General features: G+C 44.8%; 3 protein-coding genes across 6 annotated transcripts in view; 2 read left to right on the forward strand and 1 right to left on the reverse strand.

Annotated features, from left to right (window-relative positions):
* The window catches only part of LOC136479544 (probable catabolite repression protein creC), a 194,914-nt gene extending 176,820 nt beyond the window's left edge, over positions 1 to 18,094 (forward strand). Inside the window, exon 7 of the mRNA XM_066477380.1 lies at positions 18,075 to 18,094. Coding sequence (XP_066333477.1) covers positions 18,075 to 18,094 — 20 coding nt within the window. The remainder of the gene's footprint in view (positions 1 to 18,074) is intronic.
* LOC136481618 (receptor-like protein 7) lies at positions 3,336 to 6,576 on the forward strand. Its single transcript, XM_066478952.1, has one exon. It carries the CDS (start codon positions 3,391 to 3,393, stop codon positions 6,451 to 6,453), a length of 3,063 nt encoding a protein of 1,020 aa, XP_066335049.1. The 5' UTR covers positions 3,336 to 3,390; the 3' UTR covers positions 6,454 to 6,576.
* LOC136481620 (uncharacterized) lies at positions 8,734 to 13,203 on the reverse strand. 4 transcript variants are annotated; one of them, XM_066478954.1, is made up of 8 exons: positions 12,075 to 13,203; positions 11,858 to 11,992; positions 11,506 to 11,788; positions 11,326 to 11,445; positions 10,862 to 11,244; positions 9,710 to 9,975; positions 9,423 to 9,635; positions 8,735 to 9,343 (listed from the first exon to the last, which is right to left on the reverse strand). In XM_066478954.1, the coding sequence occupies exons 1-3, from the start codon at positions 13,068 to 13,070 to the stop codon at positions 11,612 to 11,614; spliced, it is 1,308 nt and encodes a 435-aa protein (XP_066335051.1). In that variant the 5' UTR covers positions 13,071 to 13,203; the 3' UTR covers positions 8,735 to 9,343; positions 9,423 to 9,635; positions 9,710 to 9,975; positions 10,862 to 11,244; positions 11,326 to 11,445; positions 11,506 to 11,611. The 4 variants fall into 4 exon arrangements, with proteins under 4 accessions (XP_066335053.1, XP_066335050.1, XP_066335051.1 ...); XM_066478955.1 differs by having other exon boundaries at positions 9,710 to 10,011; XM_066478956.1 differs by having other exon boundaries at positions 8,734 to 9,343; positions 9,710 to 11,244; positions 11,506 to 11,755.
* Positions 18,095 to 25,096: the final 7,002 nt, after the last annotated feature.

The raw sequence follows: 25,096 nt of genomic DNA on the forward strand, positions 1-25,096 counted from the left end.
TAGGCCGGCACCTTCCTTCTCCTCTCCTTCTCCTTCTCCTCCTCTCTTCTCCCCTCCTCCTCTCTTCTCCCCTGCCTCCTCCTCTCTTCTACAGTGGCACGGTGGCCGGGGCAGGGAGGCGCGGTGGCCGGGACGGGCGCCGTGGTGCGGTGGCGGTGGCTGAGGGAGAGAGAGGTGAGAGGGAGAGAGAAATGAGAGAGCGAGACAGAGAGCGCGCTGGCCGGACGCGGTTGAAGGAAACAGCGGCTTTGCCGAGTGCCAGATCGGCGGCACTCGGCAAAGTTAATTTTCTTCGCCGAGTGTCGTGATCTGGCACTCGGCGAAGTTTTAAAAAAATTTCAGCAGCTCTTTGCCGAGTGCCAGCTGGGCGACACTCGGCAAAGTTATTACTTTGCTGAGTGCCAACCCTAGGCACTCGGCAAAATAATTTTTTTTTGTTTTTTGCCACCAATTTTTTTTTAAGCTTTAGTACACTACCACAAACAACATGTTTAAATTTGGGACATTTTCATTGCCTTTTGGCATATTTCTATAGTTTATTTTATTGAATTTTTCCAGAAAATGTAAGTTTAAACTGCAGGTGCATCGAATAATGGATTACATTCGTTCAAAAAATGTTATCTTTGTTTCTTAGTGTAAATTTAGGCTAAATCTAGGAACTGTCTCGAAATTTCGATCAACGTGCTCACAGGGTAATGCCGCCAACTTGCGTGAGAGTGGTTTTTTAATTGTATAAAATGCGAACGAATTCCAAAAATCATGAAACTTGTCAAGTTGTCGCCATATCGTATGCGTATGCTGTGGAAAAAATTTGAAAAAGTTTCGAGCACATTGTCACGTACGATGCTCAGTCTGGTTTGTGAGCATAGTACGTGACAACGTGCTCGAAACTTTTTCAAAATTTTTCCACAGCATACGCATATGATATGGCGACAACTCGACAAGTTTCATGATTTTCGGATTTCGTTCGCATTTTATACAATTAAAAAACCACTCCCACGCAAGTTGGCGGCGTTGCCCCGTGAGCACGTTGATCGAAATTTCGAGACAGTTCCTGGATTTAGCCTAAATTTACACTAAGAAACAAGGATAACATTTTTTGAACGAATGTAATCCATTATTCGATGCACCTACAGTTCAAACTTACATTTTCTGGAAAAATTCAACAAAACAAAATAAACTATACAAATATGCCAAAAGGCAATGAAAATGTCCCAAATTTAAACATGTTGTTTGTGGTAGTGTACTAAAGCTTCAAAAAAAAATAGTGGCAAAAAACCAAAAAAAATTATTTTGCCGAGTGCCAAGTTTTGACACTCGGCAAAATAAATTCTTTGCCGAGTGCCAAACGGGGGGCACTCGGCAAAGAGGACGCCGCTGGATGCCGTTAAGCCCTACCAATGTTTAGGATTTAGGGTTTAGGGTTAACCCCTAAGATATCATATTTTTGGCATGGCTAGGATATTTTGTGGTCAGCAGATCCAAGCAAATACAAATCAAGTTGTAGGGACATAGTAAGTAACTCCCAGTACCAATTCTCAATGCTTGCAGTTCTCAAAACTACAAAAATCTTAATAGGGAAATAATTTGCACAGTGGCTACATGCCCTGTGAATATGCAATGGAAGGCATCTTTTCAGTCAAGTCTGACACCTACAGCTTCGGTGTTCTACTACCAGAGATTGTAAGTGGATTAAATATCATCTCACCACACCTTATAATGGATTTTCCTAACCTCATAGCATATGCAAGTATCACGAGATGCTCATGATTCAGAACTACAACTAACCATAGTAAAAAATAGGAGTGAGCTCACTGTGAAATTGTCTCTATTCAGGCATGGAACTTGTGGAAAGATGGCAAAACAGAGGATTTCCTGGACTCAACTGTTTGGCACCTGATCAGTGTCAGGTTACAAATGCAGAATTTCGCGCCACAACCTGACTACTCCTTAGCAGTTCTCTGGGAAAACATGCGCGGTTCAATTCAACGAGCAATGAGGAAAGGGTTCGACTCAGCGTTCATACTGATTAGTTGGAGAATTTGGAAGCAACGCAATGACAGAGTTTTTTTCCAGAGCTTCCGACAAAACTACCGCTGAGATGGCAGACGACATCATTCAGGAAGGCTCTATGTGGTGTGCGGCCGGGGCCAAACACTTAGCTATGTTTAATTGGCCGCAAACGCAGCTGTGGCTAGGGATGAAAACGGTACGGATATTTTTTGACCGTATTCAAAACCGAATCCGTTTAGAAGGGTTGAGATCTGCCCGTATCCGAGTCCGGATATCCAACATCCGATACCGCATCCGTATCCGAATACTCAAATCGCATATTTATGATGTCGATATCCAATCATATCCTATCCGACATAGTTGACACTATCCGTATTTGAATCCGAATCCGGACATAAATATGAAAACAAATATAATATCGGTGATATCCGTCCGTATCCGATCCGTTTTCATCCCTAACTGTGGCGCGGACAGACATCCTTGTAGCTGCGTTGCTTAATCCCTTGTTAGTTGTTTAATGTTCTATGTAATAGCTAAAATGTTTTTTCTAAAAACTGTGTGCGTGCGCCCGGAAAGGCTCGCGTTGTATTTTATCTATCTTCTTAATACAAAGGTGCGCAGCTCTATGCGTATTCTCGAAAAAAAAATTTATTTGGGCCTAAAACCTGCTCTCGCATCTGTCCAGCCCCACAACGTGTCCAGCACAGCCCATCTCTTGAGCGTTTGTGGCCCACTGATGTTCAGATCTCTGTACAGCCCCAGGAAACTGAACAAAATATTCTCTAAAAAAACGAATAAGCGATAGCAAGCCAAGCACCTTTCCATTAGCTAGGTAGTGATGGGTCTTTCAAAAAATATAGAAATCCAACCATTTTTGCGCACGGGTCAAGCTCGCTTATCACGTTAATGAATTATATATTGCATTAGGTGGTAGTGCGTTGAAGTTTCATTCTCACGGGGACGGGACGGGACGGGATTGAATTATTGCAGACTTTTTCCCGTCCTACACCTATCCGCGTCTTAAACGTGCGAGAGCCACGTTTTGATTTGACGCCTTGAGTCAGGAAGATGATCCAAACTCCATCTATTTCTCACGGTCCAACTACTCCATTTCCGAAACTGAAGCTCGTCCATCCAATTGCGACTTAATGCATGCGATGTTCATAGCAAAAAATTATGACCTTAAACAGTCGTGACCCCTAAGCTCGGCGTGGACTGAGTCTGGGTCGTCAACTCGTCATCGACCGTGCCATGGGCGCCTTCTTAAATGTCGCTGGATGTAGGACCAAAAAACCTCTCACACTGGGTCATCAGTAGTATTGATCACTCTCTTCTTCTCTGCTCTACTCCGGTTGTCATCCTCGCTACCTTCAAACCATGCCTCTTTTCCACCCCAGCTACCTTCTCCTCATCGCCATCATCCTCGCTACAAGCAGCCATGGAGCATCATCTCTATGCCAGCAAGATCAAAGCGCGTCCTTGCTGCGGCTCAAGAGCGGCTTCATCTTGTCCGAAGCACCGGTTCTTCCGTCCTGGAAGGAGAATACCGACTGCTGTGCCTGGGAAGGCGTCACGTGCGACGGCTCGATGGGCCAAGTCACCGCTCTCGACCTCTCCGAACTTGGCATCGTGGGTAACCTCAGCTCTGCCATCTTCAACCTTACCTCACTTCGCTTCCTTAACCTTGCGGGCAACTGCTTCTTGAAAGAACAAGGGTCATGGTTAACTCGTGGGTATGATCTGCAGCTCCCTCACCTTGAGTACCTTAACCTCTCTAATTCTTGCTTTTTTGGATTTACTACCCCCATTGAGAAAGGGCAACTTCCTAATCTCGTCACTCTAGACCTCTCGATGTTGCTTGATCTGGAAAATTTAACCCTTGATACCTTGATTGACAACCTTGGCAGTCTCCAAAAGCTACATCTCGACACTGTCTCTATCTCAGTCAGTGCAGCACATGCTGGTTCTACCAATACAACACCGTCAGGTATACAAGAGCTAAGCATGCAGTTCAGCACTATCACTGGCCCTATTGATACTGCTCTTTCTAGGCTTCGATCTCTTTCTAAGCTCACGCTTGATTACAGTAGCTTTAGCACCCCTATTACTGTGCCAGAGTTTTTTGCAGAATTCTCATCTCTAAAAGTTCTTAGCCTTAAATCCTGTTGCTTGATCGGAACCTTCCCCTCAAGAATATTTAATATCAGAAGCTTGACAGTTCTGGATCTATCATCAAATTTGAATCTGACAGGAGAGTTGCCAGAGTTCATGCAGGACAGTACTTTAGAGCATTTGATAATTGGTAGCACCAAGTTTGCTGGAAAAATTCCTGCATCTACTAGTAACCTCCATAATCTGTCTATACTGGACCTTTCTAATTGCCAATTCCATGGGCACATCCCGTCTTTTGCTCAATGGCCAAATATTCAGCTAGTTGATTTGTCAAGAAACAACCTAACTGGTTCATTAGCTTCAGATGGTTACCTTGCTCTACACAACCTAACCCATCTTAATCTTGAGAGCAACATGTTATCTGGTGATATACCTGCACACTTATTTTCTCACCCTTCATTACAGCTGTTACTTCTGTCGAAAAACAGATTCACTGGAAATTTTCTATTGTATCACAACTCATCTTCTAGCATGAGACAGATTAGTGTTAGTGATAACAAACTACAAGGACCTATACCAAAATTCTTGTCAAAGTTTGTTGGACTAGAAAGATTGGATCTTTCGTCAAACAATTTCACTGGTACCATAGATTTAAGTCTGATTAAGAATTATGTGAACATGTCGCAGTTATCATTATCAAACAACAAGTTATCTGTTGTGGAGACAGTTGGCAATCATTCCTTCACAGGATATCCCAGTATCAGGACTTTGGAGTTGGCATCATGCAGTCTGTCAAATGTACCTAGATTCTTGATGCACCTGAGAGGTGTTGAGACTTTAGACCTATCAAATAACAATATTGCTGGACATATACCGGATTGGATCTGGGGAGTTGTAAACGGTTCATATAACCTGTCCCATAATTTATTCACTAGCGTTGGGACAAATTTGCCGTCATGTACTATTTTGGATCTCCATTCCAACAACATTAGAGGCACCCTCCCCCTAACTCCAAAAGGAGTTCTTTATTTGGACTACTCCAATAACTATTTCAATTCTTCTGTCACAACTGAGTTTTGGTCAAGCATTGGATCTGCAATTATTCTATTGCTATCGAACAATAGCCTCACCGGAGAAGTCCCAGATTCTATCTGCAATGCAAAAGATATCCTAGTCTTAGACCTCTCTTTTAACAGTTTCAGTGGATTGATACCACCCTGCTTGTTGGACAACAACAACATTCTTGCAATACTGAACTTGAGAGGCAACAGTTTTCATGGACCCTTGCCTCAAAATATTAGCAAGCGATGTGCACTCGCAGCAGTTGATCTCAATGGAAACAAGTTGGAGGGGAAACTGCCAGTGTCTCTGGTCAACTGTCGCATGTTACACGTCCTGGACCTCGGGAGCAACCAGATAGTGGACACATTTCCAGAGTGGCTGGGAGTTCTCGCTCTGTTGAAAGTGCTTGTCCTGAGGTCGAACAGGTTTCATGGTCAAATTGATCATCACTATTGGAAGGACAAGCAAATGGATTCGATTTTCCCAGCACTGCAGATTCTTGACCTTTCTTCAAATGATTTTAGTGGCACCATACCTACACCATTCCTAAAGCAGTTGAAGGCCATGATGCCAGCAGTGTCATTTGAATCTCCCAAGGTGCATGATGATACATTATCTCAATTTATGCCTTTATACAAGAACTTGGTCACGGTGATGCAGAAGGGGCTAGAATTAACACTAGTGAACATCCTCTCAATCTTCACGACCCTTGACCTCTCCAACAACAACTTTGAGGGTACAATATCTGATGAGATTGGTGACCTGAAGTCACTCAAGGGGCTCAACCTGTCCAGGAACTTATTCAGCGGTGAGATCCCCTCCCGGATAGCGAGCATGCTGCAGCTGGAGTCACTGGACCTCTCCTACAACCAGCTCTCCGGGGAGATCCCTCCCAGGATGGCACTGATGTCTTTCCTCGAGGTCCTCAACCTCTCATACAACCACCTGTCGGGACGGATACCACAGTCTAACCAGTTCTTGACATTCCAGGACACATCGTTTCTGGGCAATGACGGGCTGTGTGGGAAGCCACTGCTGCTACGCCCGTGTGACACGAATCACACACAGCCAGATCCTGTGACACCAGATTCTTCTCAAGAGGTGAACTGGAACGTTTTGTCTGTTGAGGTGGGGGTCATCTGGGGCCTGGCAATCGTGGTTGGAACCACACTGCTGTGGAGCAACGGGAGAAGGTGGGCATACTGGCACGTGGATAAGGTTCTGTTGTGTGTTCTGCAGCCATGGATCCACCGGCGTCACCACTGAAATGAATTAATTCCATGTATGCTAGTGTTTGTATGCCTTAATGATAAGTGAAAGAAAATGATTGGGCACTGCACCGTGCATGTCCTGACAACGTTTATGTACACATCTTTTGAGTTTGACGAATAAAACATGTTATTTCTACTCTTTATGATATTTCGATGCTATTTTGTTGCCAAGAACAAACTGACTAGAATTAAGGGTGTGATCTAAAATTTGAGTATCGTATACAGTGCATAATGTCTCGCTGATTTGTTAAGAAATGAACTACATTTGCCAACCACATTATAAAACTGAACTGCTGAAATAATGAGGTCCTCTCCATATTCCAAAACAAACATCATAACTATACGTTCTGTTAACACTGAAAGGGAATGCAGACATAAACTGCTTTGTCGTGGACTAATAACAACCTCTCAAGTTATAGCAGCATCAAAACTAGCTATATACAAAGTCATGTGGCAAAATAATCACTCAATGATCAGATTACAAGAATTTCAATTCTTTGATATGCTTACCTCTTTTGCAGCATCGTGTCAATTGAGTGCATGGCGCATATTGCCAAATATTTTTTTTTTCTTTTCCTTCAGCTTCCTTTCCTTCTTGCTCTATATCTGAAATGTTCTGTTGGTTGCTTGTTGTCTTGATCCAATTAAATGATTCATCTAGTCTGATTCACATGTTTTTTTGAACAAATTGGCAGGAGCTGTCGGCCAGGCATACCCAAGCCCACGAGTAAACCCTGTACGGCCCGCTAAGGAGTCGTACTCGAACACGATCAAGATATGGAGGCTACGCCATAGGGCTACGTAGTCTACACGGACTCTACAAGACTAGTCGGATATGTCTGGAAACTGCTCTACCGAGTTAGAGTAGGACTCTGTAAATGTACTCGGCTAGGCCTCTATCCTGTAACCCTGCTCCCCCGCATATATAAGGGCGGGCAAGGACCCCCTCAAGATCTCACATACACAACTCATCCATACTCAATACATGCATCCACATACAGAACGTAGGGTATTACACATCCTTACGGCCTGAACCTGTCTAAACCGTATGTCACCATCGACTCCTTGATTCTCGGCGACATCCCAACCGCACAAAAGACCACCTCGGGTACTCCATAGGCGAGTTGCCGGTCTAAAACACCGACAACTGGCGCCAAGTAGGGGAACTCGCCGACTTTCTCCATGCGAGATCGATGGCATCCGTCGTCATCAAAGGCCATGTTTGCCTTGGAGGCAGACGCGACCTTCGTCTTCGGCTCCTGGCTCTGCGTCGCTGACGGCGTTGGAGGCTTCCAACGCTACATCATCGACAACCAGGAGAAGAAGCACCTCGACGACATATCTCTTCGACAAGAAGCAGAAGATCTCGCCGAAAAAATTGAAAATTTCTATCTGAACACCCTCGAGCCCGAGTTCGACTACAACTCCAACTCGAGCACGGCTTAGAGTAGGACTCCAACTCCAAGTCATTAACCCGAACTCCAATCAATCTCGGACTTCGACTACGACTACAACTACGACTCGGATTCATTCGAAGAACACGCGTTATCAGGCCCAGCCCAGGGTCTGGTAATCACATCAACCCCTCAAGGCAGATTCGTGTACTGGCCTGGGATAAAGCCATCGTTCCTTGACCAGGACCACGAGTCACGCCTAATCGCCCACCTAGGTACTCTCCCGTACCAGGAGGGCACCCCGTTGTCTCCAATCCACGAAGGAGATGACTCCACAGAAATCGCTACAGAAAGCTCAGGGGAGTACTCACCAGAAAGAGAACTCTTCACCATCACTTCACCGGCTAATGGGAGCACGAGCAAGGTTTTCATTATCGGAAATAAAAATTTATCGGGAGTCATGGATAAATAGGATAAGCATGATATATCGGAAATATCGGACCAAATTCAAAAAAAATTCAAATTGTTTTGAAAAAATTTCGTAGAATTTGACTTGAAATTATTCCTAAGCTATTAAACATCACTTACAGATAAAAACAAGAATAAAACATTATAGTGTGGGACCGTTGCATGGCTGAATTTGGGTTGTCTATGTGGGAGCAGGAAAAAAGAGAAAAATTTAGACGATGTCAAATTTTATCGGACCCTGTGGATAGAACGGAAATTTCGAAAATTTCCGTGAATTTCGGCCGATAAAAAAAACCTTGGGCACGAGCAATCAAAACAGAACTCCACAATGCATTGAACAGCGAACAGAGGTCTCCCAAGACGAGCTATCGGTAGAAGGTGAGACTGAAAATCAAAGAACTCTGCAAAGAGCAAGAAACATCGAAAGAGCAGAACGCCGTCGACTACTCGAAGCCAGGGTCCCCATAGTCAACCTCGAGGCAGCATTCGAAGCGGTTCAAGGCCGAGAACACCGCACGCCTCTCGCAGCAGCCGCCTCAATTAGCCAATTAACTGCACTCCTACCACCCGACAGAGTCAGCCAACTAATCGGGAACCTAGCAGAACATATGTACAGACTACTCGACAGAGAAGTGCCGATTCCTTCGGTATCCCAACTACCTAGTCAACATGACGGCAGTAGGGATCAGCGGCGACAAGGCGGACCCGAGGGTCACAGACACGGCCTTGATGCGGAAGCAAGGCAACATAGAGTAGTTTCTATGTACAAATTGACTAGTCTTGAAGAGTCCACGTAGGCCATGTCGCCCTGCAGTGTAGCCTCCGTGTCTTGATCATCTCCGAGTACAACTCCTCGTTGGGCTGTACAAGGTCTACTCGTGGGCCTGGGTATGCCTGGCTGACAGCTTGTGCCTCAGCAAGTCGAGCCCTGAGATCTAGTAGCCGACTCGTCTGCCTCGCGTTCATAAGTGAGCCACCAGTCAAGCACCTGGCTACTGACCAAGGCCTCCCTGTCCTTGAGCTCTACGACACGGAACAAAGCACAAGTTAAAGAAAAGTCTACGACTACAACAATATGGATCAAGAGATTTCGACTACTTACCCTGGAACCTCTGGTTCAAAGCCCCCAGACGCTCTTGCGCAGCTTCATGGCTACTCCGCTCAATGGCCAAAGATTTCGCCGCCTCCTCGTGTACTCGCAGGGACTCTTCAAGTCGACGATTTTTCTGTTCCAGCTGCTGTACACGAAGAGCGGAGCGGCGTCACTGCGCTCTTCCAGGGCCCGAACATTGCTTCGAGCTTTGTCATACAATTCCTACAAAAAAGACAACTCAAAGTTAGAATCCAGCAGAGTACACTACTCGGGAAGACAGCTATCACGAAACATACCCGAATACTATGCAGAACTCCCTAAATCTCCGACTCGGATGGTAGCACGACTACCGGGCAGGCCCAGCCCTGGGGCAGGGCGAGCGGAGCGGCCGCTCCAGGCCTTCGATGCCAAAGGGCCCTAGTAGCCGTGTGTTGGACGTAGTAGAGCTTTGAGCAGCAGCTAATCAGCCAGTAGAACGCTGACGCTTTGCTCAAAAAAAGTAGAACGCGCGCTGGTGCAGTCTTGGAATCTTGCACGCCGGCACATCCTCCTCTCCAGATTTCTGAATCCAATGACCATCCTGAATCGCTAATTCCTCCTATTGTGCTAAATTGATGATCAACTTTGCATAAATAATGAATGTTAAAGTTCAAGTGTTTATTATTAGATCGGTGATAATTTTCATAAATAAATATTAAAAGGAATTTTAAGGTGATTTAATATGTACTCCCTCGGTTGCAATGTAAATTGTACTTCCTCCTTCCCAAATTAAAAAAAACTCGACCCATGGAGGTAAGATAGCCCCCAGGCATCGTGCTTTAGAAAAAAATCTCCTCACGCAGGTCGAGAAAACTCCCGAACCTCTACCTCACCTATACACAGCGGCACCATAGCTCCCGTGAGGCTGGACTGACCTTAGACCTGTGCTTTGACGTGGGACAGACGAAGGGATTTTTTTCAACGCGCAAATAAATTGCGTCTCCTCCAGCCAACAAATCCGCCTCCGTGGTTCAAACTCTGACCGGCAGGGTGCAAAGCACACAGCTAGACCAACTGATCTAGCGTTCGCTTGCCTCCGTCTCAAATTATAAGATGTTTTATAAACATACCATATATCTAGGTGCGTAGCAAAGACTATAAATCTAAAACAAAAATTTCTTATAATTTGAAATAAAAGCAGTAAATCGTTTTACTTTTGTCCTAAATTAAACATGTCTATTTATATGCAACATCAAACAAAAATTCGAATGATACTGAGTACAAATAAATTATTTCATAAAATATTGCTTATATATTTCAAGTGTTTATTTGTAACATTTAATATATAATCATATAGTATTATTTATTATTAAGATAACTGTATTAGGGGCCCTGACTGCGTGTGCCGCTCCAGGCCCTATAAAACACAGGACCGGCACTGCTACCGGGCTCCGAGTAACCTCAGGTACCTGGGATCCGGAGCCTTCGCCGACGGCAGATCCGGGCAGCGGGCCCACATCCAGTTCAGAAGCACCGGAGGGTTCTCCCATCTCGACGCTCTGCTCAGGCACCTCTTCGACTAGCGGCTTCTTGCCGCGGACGTCAACAACCAACGCCAACCTATCGGCGTCAGCTGTACTCGCGGGTGGCATACCCTCAGCCGTAGTGGGAGCCGCAGCAGTGGAATCTGCAGGCGCTACCAGATTACCAACCGAATGGATGACTTCCTCCAGCATCGCCGCGATCGCCCCGACTCGACCTGCATCCTCGACTTTGGGTGCCTCGTCCAAAGTCAAGTCGACTAAGGACAGCAGCATCATCTATTTCTACCAGGATAGCATCTGTCGCATCCCTGAGTTGATTCAACGACAAGTCAGATAACTACAAGGGTAATCCAACCGACAAAGTGAAAGGGACAGCAGCAGTTACTCACCGGCCAGACTTCGGGGGTAGGCGAACCCATTTCTTCTTCACAGACGGCGGAGGGTTACTCGCGGCCAACTCCTCTCCTCTGGGCGAGTAGGAGGCAGGTCCCTCACATTTTCACCAAGTCCTGAAAGAACCAAGGCTGAGACTACATATGCGCAACTACAGGCAGAGCTCGAGTATTCACCTGTAGTCGCAGCTTCATTAATCGTCGCGTCCTCCACCTCTGTTGGCGTTGCAACAGTGGTACTCGACGACTTCACCACTGCAATTCTGGCTCGGGGGCTGTAGGCTCAGCAGCCGGAGGAGCAGTACTCGCGCAGCTCGACAACTGCTGGCGCTTCATCCTCAACTTCAACGGCCGCAGCCGCATCTTGTGCAATGGTGACTACTTCAATAGAAGTAGCCTCCTCGTCTCCATACGTGACATCGGCGGCCTTGTCAACATACAAACTAATGTTATCAGGACTCTGCAAGAAACGACGTTAAGTCAAAAGGAAACTCAGAGTACTCAACAGAGCAAACACAAGACTACTCACCTTGGAGCCACCGATCCCTGATGAAGTCGCCTCATGAGTACTCTTCCTGACTACTTTCTGCCGCTTGAGCGCCGGAGGGGGAGCTTTCTCTTCCTCCTCCGGAGGCTCGATTGGGTACCCAGTCAGTACCCGGGACTACACATTACAAGACAAACAATGAGTACTCAAACTACCTGCTAGTCAACAAGATAATCGATTACACAAGTCTAAAAGTTACCTTTCTTGGAGCATACCACGCGTCAACTTGCTGGATCTCCTCTGGGACTTCTGGCACCCCACGGAAATTCTTGAAGAGCTTACCCAGCAAGGTCTCCACGTCATCGTCAGAAACATCCTCAACAGACATACGCGAGGGGTCGTCGTCAAAACCAATGTAGTCGAACCCCAGGCGATCTCTGTTCTGAAGGGGTTGTACTCGCCGCTTCAGGAAGCTTGCAGCTACATTAATGACAGTCAAACCGGCAGCCTTCAACTCAGCTATCCTAGCCACCCAGGCCTCGACTTGAGTACTCTCCTCTGGCTCCTCAACCCAAAAGTCACCATGTTTTGGAGCGTAATGGGTAACTGGAGGTAAGGCTGGCGGGTGGTTTCTGACGTAAAACCATTTGGCTTTCCAGTCGCCATGTGAGTCGGGTAACTCATACTCGAGATAAGAAGCAGCATTTCTCAGTTGAATGCCAGCCCCTCCGAGTACTTCTGTCCTAAGGGCGCTGGGCTGAGGCTTACACCTAAAGAGACGCCTAAACAACTCGAGTCTAGGCGGAATCTTCAGGTACGCTTCGCACAAGTGGACGAAAATCGACAAGTGCAGAACACCGTTGGGATTGAGGTGAATCACCTGGATCCTATAGTAGTCGACGCTGAGGAAGAACCTGGAAGCCGGGACGGTTAATCCCCTCTCGATGAAGTGAGCCCACATGACGGTCTCACCCGGGTACTCCTCCCATTGCCAAGCATCGCTCCAGGCACACCTCCAGTTGATCAACTCCTTCGACTGCAGCAGCTTGGCGGCCTCGAGTTCTTGGATCGCACGCTCCCTCATGCGCGAGTGCGCCCAAGTCACCCCGGGCGGCGGCGGTGCCTTCTGATCAGTGGGCCCGTACTTGGGCGCGGGCAGCTGGGGCTCCTTTGTCTCCTTCAATGGTTTCTTCCCCGCAGCCGCGACCTTTCCCTGAGCCTTCTCGGTCTTCTTGCCCATCTTCTTGGTGCGCATTAACCCGCGGATCACAGCAAGAGTGGCAAAGGTTAAAGGGACGACTGCTTTCACTGGCAATGGAGATGCAGCGGCGGCGGCGGCAGCGAGGTCACAGAATGACTAAGGCAATATTTGCGCAGAGGAAGCAATCGCTCAGATCTAAAATGGCACAGTAACTTCATACACGACCGGGTTCCCTTCTTTTATACAGTTGCAACGGACAGAAACGGTCGCTCAAAACCCGGGATTTGTTCCGATTTTATCGCAACGGTAAAAAAATTCGGAGGAGTTATCGCGAGACACGGTAACTAATGGTAACTTTGACCAGATTGCTGACCCCTTCATCGACTATGCTAGTCGAAGTGCTCGGGGGGCTGTGTACACCGTACCCGCTGGTCAGAGTTTTCTTCCGGAAGTCGAAGTGAAATTACAAGATTGACCCTCAGCCTGTGATTCAACCTAAGGTTCGGGGCCACTTTTGAAGACTTGGACTACTCGGAATGATCTCGAAAGATTGCAAAAGAGTACCTTCCAGCCACGTGACAGTACTCGGTACTCGATGACTACGCCGCAACGAGAAGCACTTCACAAAGCACCAACAACTACTCGGGCGACTTCTGACATAGTACCCAGCACTGTTACACTCGACTACAAAGTACTTGGGGGCTTGTCGGCCAAGCATACCGAGGCCCACGAGTAAACCCTGTATGGCCCGCTAAGGAGTCGTACTCAGACACGATCAAGACATGGAGGCTACGCCACAGGGCTACGTAGCCTACACGGACTCTACAAGACTAGTCGGATATGTCTGGAAACTGCTCTACCGAGTTAGGGCAGGACTCTGTAAATGTACTCGGCTAGGACTCTAACCTGTAACCCTGCTCCCCCGCATATATAAGGGCGGGCAGGGACCCCCTCAAGATCTCACATACACAACTCATCCATACTCAATACACGCATACACATACAGGACGTAGGGTATTACGCATCCTTGCGGCCTGAACCTGTCTAAATCGCGTGTCACCATTGACTCCTTGATTCTCGGTGACATCCCAACCGCACAAAAAGACCACCTCGGGTACTCCCTAGGTGGGTTGCCAGTCCAAAACACCGCAGGAGCACTTCCGTGCATTTAAGAAGAAGAGAAATTCAAGGTTGCAAACTTACAGGCTATTACATATAACAAAATAATCTCAAGCACCCAAGAAAGCAAAACGTAAACAACATAGCTAAACTAGCAGTATATCCTCTCGCAGCAAGGGAGTACCACAGGCCCTTACTCTCATCATTATTTCTGCTCTGATCAACTCAAAAACTTGGATTGGCTGAAGTGAGGAGTTGTTGAAGATTCTTCTATTTCTCTCTTTCCAAATGTTCCAGACAGTATACATAATCATCGCTGCCATTGATATTCTTGCCTTGGGCGATATTGGATTAAGGGTCTGCTCCCACCAGTTCTGAAAATCTATGGCATTCCCAGTAGGCATGCTTATTGCTGGAGCAGTCCAATTGAGCACTAGAAACCATACCTCCTTGGCGTAGCAGCATTGCAAACAGATGTGATTAGCTATTTAAGGTTCCTGATCACACAACGGGCAAGTTTCAGCGCAAGGCCAGTTCCTGGCCAAAAGCTTGTCTGTTGTAAGGATTTTCTAGTGCATTTGCAGCCATGTAAAGTATTTGAGCTTGCCATCAGTATGTGCTCGCCATATGTAGCTTCCTGTAAACGGTGGATGATTTCCATTGAATTGGGTTCTGTTGACAACCAAAAATGTTCATTTTGTGAAGTTGTCAAAATATGAAACGGACTTCACCATTGCGTTCCTCTCGTCGAGACGGTCAAGAAACATATATGGAATGTCTAATTCGGAGTCCGGATGAAGAAGTTATGCCCTCGGAAAGATGCCTCATCGTCGGGAGTTCCGACCTAAGTCGGGACTTCCGACTTTCGGAAGTTCCGACATGTGTCGGGACTTCCGGGAAGCCTGAAGAAATCTGCTCGGATGTCTGGGGTTATCCCTACGTCGGGAGTTCCGACAAAAGTCAGAAGTTCTGACTGTCGGGAGTTCCGACACAAGTCGGGACTTCCGACTGGACTTTCGACATACCTGACAGAAAATCCTGTTCGGATCTAGACTTTTGGATTCCGATCCGAACTGTTCCAAACTCGTGGGAAACTTGGAAAATAAGGCTTGGAGAGGTTTCCTACTGGGATAAGACCACCCCCCTCTATATATATGAGAGGATCATGGCCGATTGAGTTACCCATCTATCCAATCGTCAAACAAATCAATCTACTACCTCTACTCCAACCCTTTTGCCCTCTTCTCCAACCCCCATGCTGTTCATCCCTTGATCCAACAACCAAGGATGGCGCCCTAGGCTTGCCAGCCGACCTAGGGCAACCCGACGACGTCCTTGCCCTGACGGGGTCCCTCCCGGGCGAGAGCCTCGACGGTTTCTTTGCTAGTTTGCCTGAAAACTAGCCGGTTCTTCGTCACGTAAGCACGTTGGTTATCCTTTGGTGGTTTGCTTGTAAACCTCTCCGTTCTTCACTACGAAAGAGTGATATCCTCGCTGCGTTCTTCGGTCCATAGCGGCCCGAGCGTCCAAGGCCCTATTGGTGTTTGATTCGGATCACTTCCGACGTCAACACACTTTTTGGCGACTCCGCTGAGGACGATTGGTTCGGCTATCTCTTATAGCCGATCTCTCTGACCTAGCCTTACTCCTCGTTGATCTATCTTCTTGTGCTCGCCATTACCTTGCATCTGGCCCAAAAGGCCGATTGCATCTGGTTTTGACCCCTTTTGATCTTGTTTGCGATTTTGCAACAAGTTGCGCTACTTATCAGAAAATTCAGCAAGGCGGTCAAGTTATAAGTCATGAAGTACCAAGGTGTTGCATCACAATATTACTACAATCACCCTAAGGTACAACTTGCAAATGCATCTTATGATCCTAATAGTTATTTTGCAAGTTCTATGAGCTCTCATGTTGGTGTTGCTAGCTGTAATGATACTAGATATGTTACATCGGCTAATACTTTTGTTAATGCTCCTCATCATACACATCATAATTATGAATATTATGGTCAAGAGCCAATGCATGTTGTAAATTCTTCGAGTTTTGATGCTACTAGCAACATACAACACGTAAATTGTTATTCATCGGCTATAAGTTCACAATATGTGGTTCCACCACAAGACATGCCGATGAATGAGAGAATTGGCTATAACAATGCTAATTATTAAGCCAATTATTCTGAAAATTCAGCATCATATGCCAATGCTCCTATTCATAATTCGGCTCCATATGTTACTCCCAACTCGAGCCAAATTAATGAAAATTTAGCAAGGTGCTTAAGTGCTAATACTTATGATTCGGCTTCATGTGTTACTAGTAACCATAGCCGAATCAATGAAAATTCAGCACCTTATGCAAAGATCAATGCCCACAGTTCAGCTTTGTATTTCGCTCGTGACCATAGCCGAATTAGTGAAATTTCAGCAAGGCATTCGAGCGCTAAAACTCGTGATTCGGCTCCACATATTGCTAATAATTATAGCCGAATCAATAAAATTTCAGCAATGTGTGCACTTGCAAGCAATCATGATTCGGCTTTATTTGTTGCTCTCAAATCAAACCGAACCGATGAAGAATTAGCCCATGCTAGAAATCCATATGGTTCCTCTAAATGGGCCCACTTATCATAGACCATACCCATTATGCTATGATTACTTGAAAACTCCTAATGGTTGGTGGGTACCTAATTTTTATGAATTTAGTGGTGAAGATGATAAAACCACTATAGAACATATTAGTATATATCTCTCACAGCTAGGTTTTGTCGGTAAAGAAGACTATATGAGAGTACAAAATTTTCCTTTATCTCTCACTGGTATTGCCTTTGTATGGTTTACATCTTTGCCACAATGTACTATTGGTTCATGGTCTCAATTAGAGGAGCAATTCTATGAATATTTTGGAAAGACTAAAGAGAAAAGGCCGATCACAGTTGGGTCATCGGCTAAAACAGGATTGCTAGTGGGCATGAAAGAAATAATTAATTCGGATGTAAGCAAAGGTTCGGCTACAAAAGCCGAACAATACAATATCCTTTCCGAATCAATCACATCTCAAAAAACAAGTCTTGCTATAGAAAAGCATGGAAAATGCCAGAAACCAGCTAGACTTGATTTTTCAGGAGTTAATGGGGTTGTACACTTATCTAGTGCCCCTACAAGCAACAAAGGAGGGCTGCCTGCCTACTCAGAATCGGCTGAGCCGACTTCAAAGTCAGCTGAGCCGATTGCTGCCTGCCCTGAGTCAGCTAAGCCGACTGCCCCTGCTAGTGCCCAAGTCGGCCTCGCCAACTTCCAGTTGGCTAAACCGACTTTCTCAGTCTCGACAGCTGCCGATGCATCTTCAGATGATTCGGCACCTATTGTTGATCATTCTCTGGAGATAAAGAGCAACATCATGCAAATCAAGGACGTGCACTTTTCCAACATGATCAACAAGGTAGAAAACACAAATATTTTGTCCAAATTCCAATCCAGTCATACTATTTCAATTTCTGCATCTATTAGAGATATCTTTGCTAATTGTTATAATAGACCGATTGAGAATAGCAATTTATTTGTTGATAATAAAATAAATTCAGATTCTATCGACCAAGACATTGTTCCATATGGCAAGGCCGATAGTGGTAATTCATCAAAGTTAAAGCTTCCTGTAAGCAATTGCAAAGGTGTGTCCGAATGGATTGATAATAAATCCAATCCATTTGTTTGCCTAGCTTTAAAGCCGACTCCACAAAAGAATCGGCTAAAGAAATCAAAGTACACCTTTGACTTTACTTTTTGTGATCATGTCTTTGACGTCTTGCTCAAGAATAATTTTATTAGAATCATTGATCACAATGCTTTGCCATCTGTTAAAAATTTAGAAGAGCTTACATATTACAAATGGCACAATTCTTCTAGTCATAATACCTCTAGTTGCAATATGTTTCATCGAGTAATCCAATCGGCCATTGATAAAGGACGATTGAGATTTTCTGAAGCTCAACACATAGACCAATTGGATTCAATTGGTCTTGATGGCAAACAGGTTTTGAATCGGCTTGTATTAGCCGATTCACTCAAAGCTCAAAGCTTGAACGCCCAAGAGAGAGATGTGGAGCCCTCAAGTGAAGGCAAGGTTGTTGTTGATGAATTGCAAATAGAAGATATTCTAGAGGATAACAAAGTTATCATAATTCCAGAAGACACTGGGGGACAGCTGAAATCTCTCCAACCAAAGCAAAAGCCGATTGATCTCGTTGAGCAAGGGGAATCAGCTAAGGATCCTTCTTTGGAGCATGTCTGTCAAGATAGGGAGAAGGAGGATGCTCGTAAAGCTAATGGAGGTAAAGGCCGTGACAAACAAAGAAGTAGAAGGCTGAAGCTTAGCTTCAAGGAACTTCTAGCTAAATATGAGAAGATAGCAAAAACAAATGTCACCAATCGGCCAAAGAAAATCCAGTTATCAAAATTACCTCCAAAGCATAAGTCTCAAGAGTGGAATTGGCAAGGAGATAGATCTCACACAATAGCAACATATTCTCCTTTTGAGCAGCCAATTACCATGTCATATGGACCACAACCCGTATATTTTCATCCTTATTCATCTTGGGGCTGGTTTGATCAAGAGGCACATGTTCCACCATATTTGAGGCAAGAATATGTAGAGTATGCAGCTCCTAGACATTCAGGGAGACTATCATCTTGTAAAGACCGTTTTGATCAAAATTGGTCTGGAGCTCAACCAAAGAAGAAAGCGGTAAAGCAAGTTTACCGCGTGAAGTATGATGGCCGAAAAAAAGAGTTCAGATCTGAATTCAACTATTGAAAAGCCGATTACATTGCTGAAAAATTCGACTATTGATGGCAAAGAAGTGGGGAAATCATCTATTGATATTGTAGGTGCCAAATCTGAACAAAAGAAGGTGGGAGTGCCCAAAATCAGGAAAGATTTACCGCTGTCCAAAACAAAAATAAAACCGATATGCTCAATCGGTTTCCCAAAGTGGCAAGAGAAGAAGTTACAGAAGCTTAGTGCAGAGAAGCAGAAAGGAAAAGTCTTGGCATGGGTTCCTAAGGGAAGTATTCAAGCTCGGAAGGATGATGTTCAAGCAAGTGGTGCAACAAAAGCAAAGGAGAGAAAGAGATTCAAGAAACAATTGCCAAGTTGGAGGTTTGCACCAAATCATCAAAATTATTGGTCATGGCATCATCCATATTCTTTGCCTATGCCTATGTGGAATTCATCTCCTGGTATGCATGGTTATCCCTTAGCTTCTTATTTTGATCCTTGGTGTGGATCTTTATATTATGGTGGGCTGCCAAATTATTTTACTAACCAATGATCAAGAGCCAAAATATTTTGTTTCGGCTATGCATATTTATGTGGATGAATTCATATGGCCGATATTTTGATATCGCCCTTAGTGTAAAAATATAGCCGATGAATGCTTGCGACCATCGTGCTATTAGAAAGCCCCCATGGATTTTACTTTGATGGCCTTAAGGGCTGGGGGGCATGATATATGCATTTTGATTTACTTCATGGATGTAACAATATGATTAGTCGGCTTGCAAATAAGGCCAAGGTGTTGGCATAATCATTATTTCTCACAATGGTGCTATTGGAGACATCAAGCCGATTAAAATTATATCTGCACCAACATTTGAGCCGAATGTGAAGTTTTCTTATTCGGCTTGGCTATATTGCAATCCATGGGGTATAACATGTTGAAGCCTATGGTGATTCCTTGTTGGTGGTACACCAAGTTGCTAGTGAATTTCAATGTTTAGAAGGATCACTAAGAGCTTGTCTTGATGCTTGCCTTGATGTTATTGATTATTTTGCCGAATTTCAAATTCGGCATATTCCGAGGCATGAAAATCAAAAGGCCAGCATGTTAGCTCAGCAAGCATCTGGCTATGATGTCAGTGGACATAATTTCCATATTCAAGAACAGCCGATGCATGAAGATTTCAATTTTTCCTATGTAGGTATAGACCAGTCGGCTCAGCCAACTGACCAAGTTGGCTCAGCCGACTACTCTTCTGCTGTGGCCAAGTCGGCTAAGCCGACTGCCCTAGTTGGCCAAGCCGACACCTCTAAATCGATTAAGCCTACCAGCCCAGTTGGTTCAGCCGACTCCCCTGTGACCAACCTGGTCAATTCGCTTGAGAAGCTATCAAATCGGCCTGATATAACTTCCAGTGATGTTGGGGCCGATTTAGAAGATTGGAGGACTCCCTTGTTGAGATATCTACGTGATCCAAGTGCCAAAATTGATAAAAGTATTCGGCGGAGCGCTTTCAAATATGTATTGCATAATGATGAGCTTTATCGAAGAACCGCCGAAGATTTGCTGCTTAAGTGCTTAGGATCAGATCAGGCAAGAGTGGCTATGGGAGAAGTCCACGAAGGCATCTGTGGTACATATCAATCGGCCCCAAAGATGAAGTGGTTATTACGTAGAGCCGGTTTCTATTGGCCTACTATGATGGCCGATTGTTTTCGCTACTATAAAGGTTGCGAAGAGTGCCAGAAGTTTAGAAATATTCAGCTTGTGCCTGTTGCTGTGCTTCATCCTATCATCAAACCATGGCCTTTTCGTGGTTGGGGGTTAGACTTCATTGGCCAAATATATCCCTCATCTTCGAAGGGACACCGATTTATGTTAGTTGCTACAGATTACTTTACTAAGTGGACCGAGGGAGTTCCTTTGAAGAATATGACACACAAGGAAGTAATTAAGTTTATTACTGAGCATATTATTCATAGATTCGACATCCCTCAAACATTAACTACAGATCAAGGGACATCGTTTGTGTCTAAAGATGTGAGGGAATTTGCCGAATTATATAAGATCAAGTTACTCAATTTATATCCATTCTATGCTCAAGCCAATGGCCAAGCTGAGTCTAGTAATAAGACTTTGATCAAGCTCATCAAAAGGAAAATTGAGGAGAATCCAAGGAGATGGCATGAAGTTTTGTCTGAGGCTCTATGGGCACATCGCATTTTAAGGCATGGTGCTACAAAGGTTACTCCTTTTGAGTTAGTATATGGCCAAGAGGCCGTGTTGTCTGTTGAAGTGAATTTGGATGTATACAAGCTTGCTAAACAAAATGATTTATCAGCTGTTGTGTATCATGATTTGATGATGGATAATATCGATGAGGTGACTGATGTGAGATTAAAAGCTCTCAAGGAAATAGAGAAAGATAAAGCTTGAGTTGCCAAAGCGTACAACAAGAAAGTCAGGAGCAAATCCTTCCAAGTGAGAGAATTGGTGTGGAAAACCATACTACCAATTGGATCGAAGAGCAATCAGTTTGGCAAGTGGTCACCGAATTGGGAAGGTCCTTACAAAGTGGTCAAAGTTATATTCAGAAATTTATATGTGCTAGAGACATTGCAAGGTGAACGTCTCACGAGAGCAATCAACGGGAGGTACTTAAAAAGGTACTTTCCAAGTGTTTGGCAAGAAGCCTAAGTGCTCACCAAACAATGGCCGATACATGTATCGCCCTTAGAAAAATGGCCGATGTATACATCGTCCTTAGCCACTGAGCAGCCGATGAGATGGGAATCGTCGCTGCTTGATTTTAATTTATTTGATTAAGTGTTTTCAGGTTTATGCATCATTCACCTGAAAACAGGGGGGCATATGTTGACAACCAAAAATGTTCATTTTGTGAAGTTGTCAAAATATGAAACAGACTTCACCATTGCGTTCCTCTCGTCGAGACGGTCAAGAAACATATATGGAATGTCTAATTCGGAGTCCGGATGAAGAAGTTATGCCCTTGGAAAGATGCCTCATCGTCGGGAGTTCCAACCCAAGTCGGGACTTCCGACTGTCGGAAGTTCCGACGTGTGTCGGGACTTCCGAAAAGCCTGAAGAAATCTGCTCGGGTGTCTGGGGTTATCCCTACGTCGGGAGTTCCGACAAAAGTCGGAAGTTCTGACTGTCGGGAGTTCCGACTCAAGTCGGGACTTCCGACACAAGTCGGGACTTCCGACTGGACTTCCGACATACCTGACAGAAAATCCTGTTCGGATCTGGCCTTTTGGATTCCGATCCGAACTGTTCCAAACTCGTGGAAAACTTGGAAAATAAGGCTTGGAGAGGTTTCCTACTGGGATAAGACCACCCCCCTCTATATATATGAGAGGATCATGGCCGATTGAGTTACCCATCTATCCAATCGTCAAACAAATCAATCTACTACCTCTACTCCAACCCTTTTGCCCTCTTCTCCAACCCCCATGCTGTTCATCCCTTGATCCAACGACCAAGGATGGTGCCCTAGGCTTGCCAGCCGACCTAGGGCAACCCGACGACGTCCTTGCCCTGACGGGGTCCCTCCCGAGCAAGAGCCTCGACGGTTTCTTTGCTAGTTTGCCTGAAAACTAGCCGGTTCTTCGTCACGTAAGCACGTTGGTTATCCTTTGGTGGTTTGCTTGTAAACCTCTCCGTTCTTCACTACGAAAGAGTGATATCCTCGCTGCGTTCTTCGGTCCATAGCGGCCCGGGCGTCCAAGGCCCTATTGGTGTTTGATTCGGATCACTTCCGACGTCAACAGGTTCTATAGGCAGATTTAGTAGTGTAGTGACCATCTGATGTCCACTTCCACCGAATCTTGTCTTCTTGATCATTTAATTGGTAGTCCTGCACAAGGTCCCAAAGGCAAACGAATTCTACCATCTGTTCAACAGTATTCATCCTCCAGAGCCCTCTAGTCCAATTCTGATCAATTAACTCCTCATTGACGTTATTGTTTTTCCTCCAAGCCAATTTGAACAAGTTGGGGGCAATGTCAATTGGGGCTTTGCCATCCAACCAAGTGTTGTGCCAGAATTTAGCTTTATAGCCATTACCGATAGTAACTACTGTTGAAGATCTGAAAAGCTGTTTGTCAACCTCATAACATGGTGGAGGGGTTCCCACCCAAGGCCTTTCTTCATCAGTCCACTCATACCATAACCATCTCAATCTCAATGCTCTGCTGAACATTTCTAGGTCAAGGATGCCCAACCCTCCTAGATCCTTAAGTAGCATAACTTTTTTCCAAGAAACTAGACAGTGTCCTCCATTTGTTTTGTCAGTGCCTTTCCACAAAAAACTTCTTCTCAACCTATCTATTTTCTTGACTGCCCATTTCCTGAGTTAGAAAGCAGTCAGGAAATAAGTAGGAAGTGATGATAGCACTGTCCTTACTAGAGTTACTCTTCCTGGCCTGTCAATAAGTTTGCCCTTCCAAGCAGGTAATTTATTTGCAATCTTGTCCAAAAGGGGCTGAATTTGCACTCTTGTCAATTTCCTCAAGCTTAATGGTAGTCTCAAGTATGTGCATGGGAAGGATTTCAATGGACAGGGGAATTCCTGTAGTACATCTTCCAAATTAAGACCTTGACACCGAATTGGATATGCTGCACTCTTGGCAAGATTAATATTCAGTCCAGCTGCTGCTCCAAAGCAATCAAAGATGTATTTGATGGTGTCCATGTCTTCTTTCGTTGGATTTAAGAATAATGTAGCATCGTCGGCATAAAGGCTCAGTCTAATCTTAGCTGGCCTGCTGTCCAGTGGCTTCAATAGCTCATTTTCTTCAGCCATATTAATCAATCTTTGCAAAGGTTCCAAAGCTAGAATGAAAAGCATGGGTGACAAAGGGTCCCCCTGCCTGAGGCCTATTCTATGCCTAAAAGGCTGAGTTCTTTCACCATTGACCATTACAGATGATGTAGCAGTTGATAGCAGAATGATCACCCATCCCCTCCACCTGGCACCGAAGCCCATGTGCTCTAGAACTTCCATTAGATAGTCCCATCTTACAGTATCAAAAGCTTTAGCAATGTCAAGCTTGAGGAAGATTGTTGATTTGTTTTTCCTATGCAACTCCCTTATGAGGTTCTGTGTGTATAGAAAGTTGTCCTGTATGCTTCTCTTCTTAATAAACGCACTCTGATTTCTGGACACTAGTCTTGGTAGGTAAAGTGACAGTCTATTAGCCAATATTTTTGAGATGATCTTTGCCACACTGCTGGTCAAACTGATAGGCCTGAAGTCTGAGATTCTTGAAGCTTCATCAGTTTTTGGGATCAGAACAATATGGGCTGAGTTCAGTAGTTGGAAGTGCTGACCATGCATGTTATAGAAATAGTTAATAGCAACCATTAGATCATCCTTTATGATTTCCCAACATTCCTTGAAAAATTTCCCAATGAGTCCATCTGGTCCAGGAGCTGCTTCCTGCTTCATTTCCATGACAACACTCTTCACTTCATCTTCTGAGAACTCTGTTTCTAAGTCCTGCAGATCATATGTGTGCAAATTGATAGCCTCCCAGTTCAAAGTGACATGCCTATTCTGACTATCTCCAAGCACATTAGAGTAGTGCTGCTGAATAGCATTTTGTTTATCAGCCTACCTATGTAGAACCCCCTGACTTGTTTGCAGCTTTTGGATAATTTTTTTCTTTCTTCTCCCATTTGCCGAGAGAAAGAAGAACTTAGAGTTAGCATCACCTGCCCTCAGATATGTTATTCTCGATTTTTGTCTTGCCCTCAATTTTTCAACTGCTGCCATTGCAATTATTTTATTTTTGAGGTCCTTTTTTAGTTGTATTTCTTGTGTGCTCAGAGCTCTGAATTCTTGTACCACATAAAATATGCCAATGAGCTGCTTTGCTGCCATCAGGAGGAGTTTATTGTTTCCAATCTTTGCTTTTGCCCACTGTCTGAGTTATCTAACATGTTTCCTTCCTGAAATTCAGAGTTGTGTTCATGCTGCAAGCTGTGTCCTGTCTTTGTACATCTTCAACGTTTGATTGGTGCTGGTGCCAGCAAATTGCTCCTTCAGAGACAGAGATAATTCAAGGCCATAATTCAATGGTCATGTTCAAATAGCAGAGATCAAGCAGATTAAAGACAAGCCTCTCACCAAGCCAGAAGACGCAACCTCCTCGAGTTCAGA

Source organism: Miscanthus floridulus, chromosome 9 (assembly GCF_019320115.1).
Source record: "Miscanthus floridulus cultivar M001 chromosome 9, ASM1932011v1, whole genome shotgun sequence".
NCBI lineage: Eukaryota > Viridiplantae > Streptophyta > Magnoliopsida > Poales > Poaceae > Miscanthus > Miscanthus floridulus.

Coding starts and splice junctions, on each gene's coding strand:
- LOC136481618 (XM_066478952.1), top strand. CDS start 3,391: ATGCCTCTTTTCCACCCCAGCTACCTTCTCCTCATCGCCATCATCCTC.
- LOC136481620 (XM_066478953.1), bottom strand. CDS start 13,070: ATGCGCACCAAGAAGATGGGCAAGAAGACCGAGAAGGCTCAGGGAAAG. Junction 11,993..12,074: donor CGTGGTATGCTCCAAGAAAG/GTAACTTTTAGA, acceptor TGTAATGTGTAG/TCCCGGGTACTGACTGGGTA. Junction 11,789..11,857: donor CAGGGATCGGTGGCTCCAAG/GTGAGTAGTCTT, acceptor CGTTTCTTGCAG/AGTCCTGATAACATTAGTTT.